Here is a 3,256-nt window from a genome sequence, read left to right as displayed (position 1 = left end):
ACCCTGCACTTGTCAGTATTGAAGCGCATCCTGTTTTTGTTAGCTCACCCCTGTAACCTATCCAGGTCTTGCTGCAGTCTTTCCCTCCTTACTAGCGTGCTCAGCTCACCCCAAATTTTGGTATCATCAGTGAATTTAAACAGGTTGTTTTTCACCCCGTCGTCCAAATCGCTGATAAAGAGATAGAACAGCACAAGCCCAAGGACCCCTGGGGGACTCCACTGCCCACTTCTCCCCAGGCTGAATATGACCCGTCCACCACCCCCCTCTGAGTGCGACTCTTCAGCCAATCTGCAATCCATCTGACTGTGTAGGCATCAATGCCACAGTCGCCCAATTTTTTAATGAGGATGGGGTGGGAGATGGTGTCAAAGGCCTTGCTGAAGTCCAGAAAGACTACATCCATCTTCAATAGTGATTTGGAGGATGGGACTGAATGCACACTTAGCAAATTTAAAGATGATATCAAGTCGGGTAGAGTTACAGACATTTTGAAGAGTACAGCTAGGATCCAGAATGATCTTGATAAACTAGATAAATGGTCCAAAATGAATCACATGAAATTCAGTAAGGACAAGTAAAGTCCTACACTTGAGATAAAGAAATTGCATGCACAGTTACAAACTGGGGAATGATTGCCTAGGCTGCAGTATGGAAGAAAAGAACCAGGCCATTAAAGTGGTCGTAAGCTACATATGAGCCAACTACTGCTGGCTCTTGTTCCAAAAAAAGGGCAACAGCATTTTTTGTTGTATTAATAGGGGTGTTATTTGCAAATTAAGGGAAGTGATCCTTTTATTTTATTTGGCACTGATGTGGCCTCATCTGGAGTACTGTGTCCAGTTTTGGGCTTCACAGTTCAAGAAAGTTATGGACAGCTTAGAAAGATTCTAGCAGATGACAACATAAATGATTAGAGGCCTGGGAAACGTGACTTATGAGGAAAGTCTGAAGAACTAGCATTGCTTAGTCTGCAGAAGAACAGACTGAGGGGCGATTTGATAAGTCTTCATGTAACTGACGGGTGCAGGGGACAAAACTAGGAGTAAAGGATTTAAATTGCAGCAGGGAAAATCTAGGTTGGATATAACGAAAAACTTTTCCACTATGGGTTGGGGGCGTTATGCATTGGAACAGGTTGCCCAGAGATGTTGTGGAATCACCATCCTTGGAAATTGTAGGTTAGATAAATATTAACTGGGATCTTTTAGGCACAGAGGATTCTGCCTTGACCAGAGGGTTAGACTAGATGATGACATGAGGTCCCTTCCATTTGTATAACTGATTTCATGTGTGCATACACACACACACACACATTTATACACATGGGTACATGTGTGTGTGGGTGAACACCTGTGTATACACATGGAGACTAGCTCAGACTGCACCTCATTTTCAGTTTCATCCCATTGTTTGTCAAACAGTAGAACGAGGAGAGCTAAGTATCAGGGTGTCTCTGAAACTCACAAGTCTTCTAGGTACAGCAGATGGGCCTGGAGGTCCTGGTGGCCCTGGTAGTCCTACACCAGGATCACCCTAGAACAAGAACAGAAATGAAACAGTAAGTATTTTTACAACCACATTTCCCTTCCACATAAAGTGCAGCTGGTAATATCTTCATGGCTTGCAATTGGGTTCATATCAGAAACTCCAATGGTTTCTTCTTCACAGATTTAAATACATGTTTACTCCTTAACCGTTTCATAATGTATCCCTTTCTACTTAGCCAACCTGGCATCCTGTCTGGGAGAAGTAAAGGGCCACATCCTACTCCATCTATTAGGCATCTAGGTTGACTTATGTACCTACATGTGATCCTTTTACACCCTCTTCATGTCCCTTTAAAACTGTTAATGGAAATGATGGGTAGGTCCTCTTCTGCCTTGCAGTTATTTTGTGACTGGTCTTAAAGGTTGGAGGATGATGCTGAGTTACAAAGGTGGATACATTAATGGACTTTCAGGAGGGTGGATTTGAGGAGGATGGAATAGGATAGTGCTTAGGAACTGAAGTCCATATAGAGGCCTAATAGGTGGTGTAGGATATTGAATAGGTCATTTTTAATGTGCCCTGTAAGCATTAAAACAAATTATATTGATTTAATTTGGACTGTAAACCAAGCAATCAATTTTCATTTAACGATTACTTGATAGATACAGTGTTTTAGTCCAAGTAGTGACTCATTTTGCTTCAGTTGAATTGATCTCATCCATCCCTCATTCATGGTTGCAGTAAAGCCATGCTTGCTTTTCACCAGCTGCCTACACATTACAGTAAGAATGCTGGGATAAATGGATAGATGGTAATGTATCCCTTTGAACCTCAAATTCACATGAACTGTGCCTGACTTGCTAATCATTGTCATTCAGGAACCCTAGTTACAATCTCTAAAAGCTGATATTAGCTAAGATTCCTGAATATGCATTCAACTGACCTGCCTACTTAGTATTGCTCTTTTTAGGGTATGGTATATACATACTGGAGGAATGGGATGATTACCTGTTCCCTTCTTGCTCGGTTCCTGGGAAGCTCTCCTGAGGTGAGGAGTATGGGCACATTACCCTTCCCCCTCACCAGTCTCTTTGGTAGCCCCTGCCTACCCATTCAGAGTTTTTTGGGGCTCTGCCTATATTGTACCTCCACATATTCCAGCAGGGGTAGGGGAAACTCTCCCACTTCCAGCAGGCTTCCTTCAAAGAACAATGCTCCAAACAGCAGCAGACAAATGCTCCAAACAGCCAAGCCCTGGTGATCTGTGCTTCTCTCTTCCTTATTCTTATTTGTCATCTGCCAGTACATCTTTCCCCTCTCATATAGCTTTTTTAAACTTGACAATGTATATGAATATATGGAATTATTCTACATGTAAGAGGAAGTAGCAAAATCTCTGATTTTCAAATTTGGATCACCAACATGTTTTGAAGGGTTTCTTGCAGCTATGTGTGTGCACTGTATGCTTGCAAAAATAAAGCATTAGTTAATTGGTATGGCAGTCAGCTGTCCAGTCTACTCTAAGATGTAGCAATCTGCCCACTCCCAGCTTCCCCTTTGGCAACAAGAGACTCAGGCATGCTCTTTTACCCTCCTGCCACCCCTACGCCTTTATATTATACCAGTAGTTCTGACCCTTTTTAGATTTCAGACAACCCTTGATAAGACTTGAGGCAGCCCTCAGAAAATGCCAGCTGTTGGCTTTCATTTGTTTTTTTACTCCAACAAAAATGAAAGAGCAATTCTTTTGTTAAAAAGAACCCAG

The 3,256-nt window shown here is 42.3% G+C and overlaps 1 protein-coding gene across 5 annotated transcripts in view; it reads right to left on the bottom strand.

Annotated features, from left to right (window-relative positions):
• COL15A1 (collagen type XV alpha 1 chain) overlaps window positions 1-3,256 on the bottom strand; it is a 347,975-nt gene that overhangs the window by 154,723 nt on the left and 189,996 nt on the right. For all 5 annotated transcript variants that reach the window (XM_019509150.1, XM_019509145.1, XM_019509146.1 and 2 more), the window contains one exon: window positions 1,468-1,536. In XM_019509150.1, coding sequence (XP_019364695.1) covers window positions 1,468-1,536 — 69 coding nt within the window. The remainder of the gene's footprint in view (window positions 1-1,467; window positions 1,537-3,256) is intronic.

The sequence above is a fragment of the Gavialis gangeticus genome, unplaced genomic scaffold (assembly GCF_001723915.1).
Source record: "Gavialis gangeticus isolate Ggan-Ray unplaced genomic scaffold, GavGan_comp1, whole genome shotgun sequence".
Classification (NCBI taxonomy): Eukaryota; Metazoa; Chordata; order Crocodylia; family Gavialidae; genus Gavialis; species Gavialis gangeticus.
Note: the sequence above shows the minus strand (reverse complement) of the source record. Positions and strands in the feature narration are given on the sequence as shown.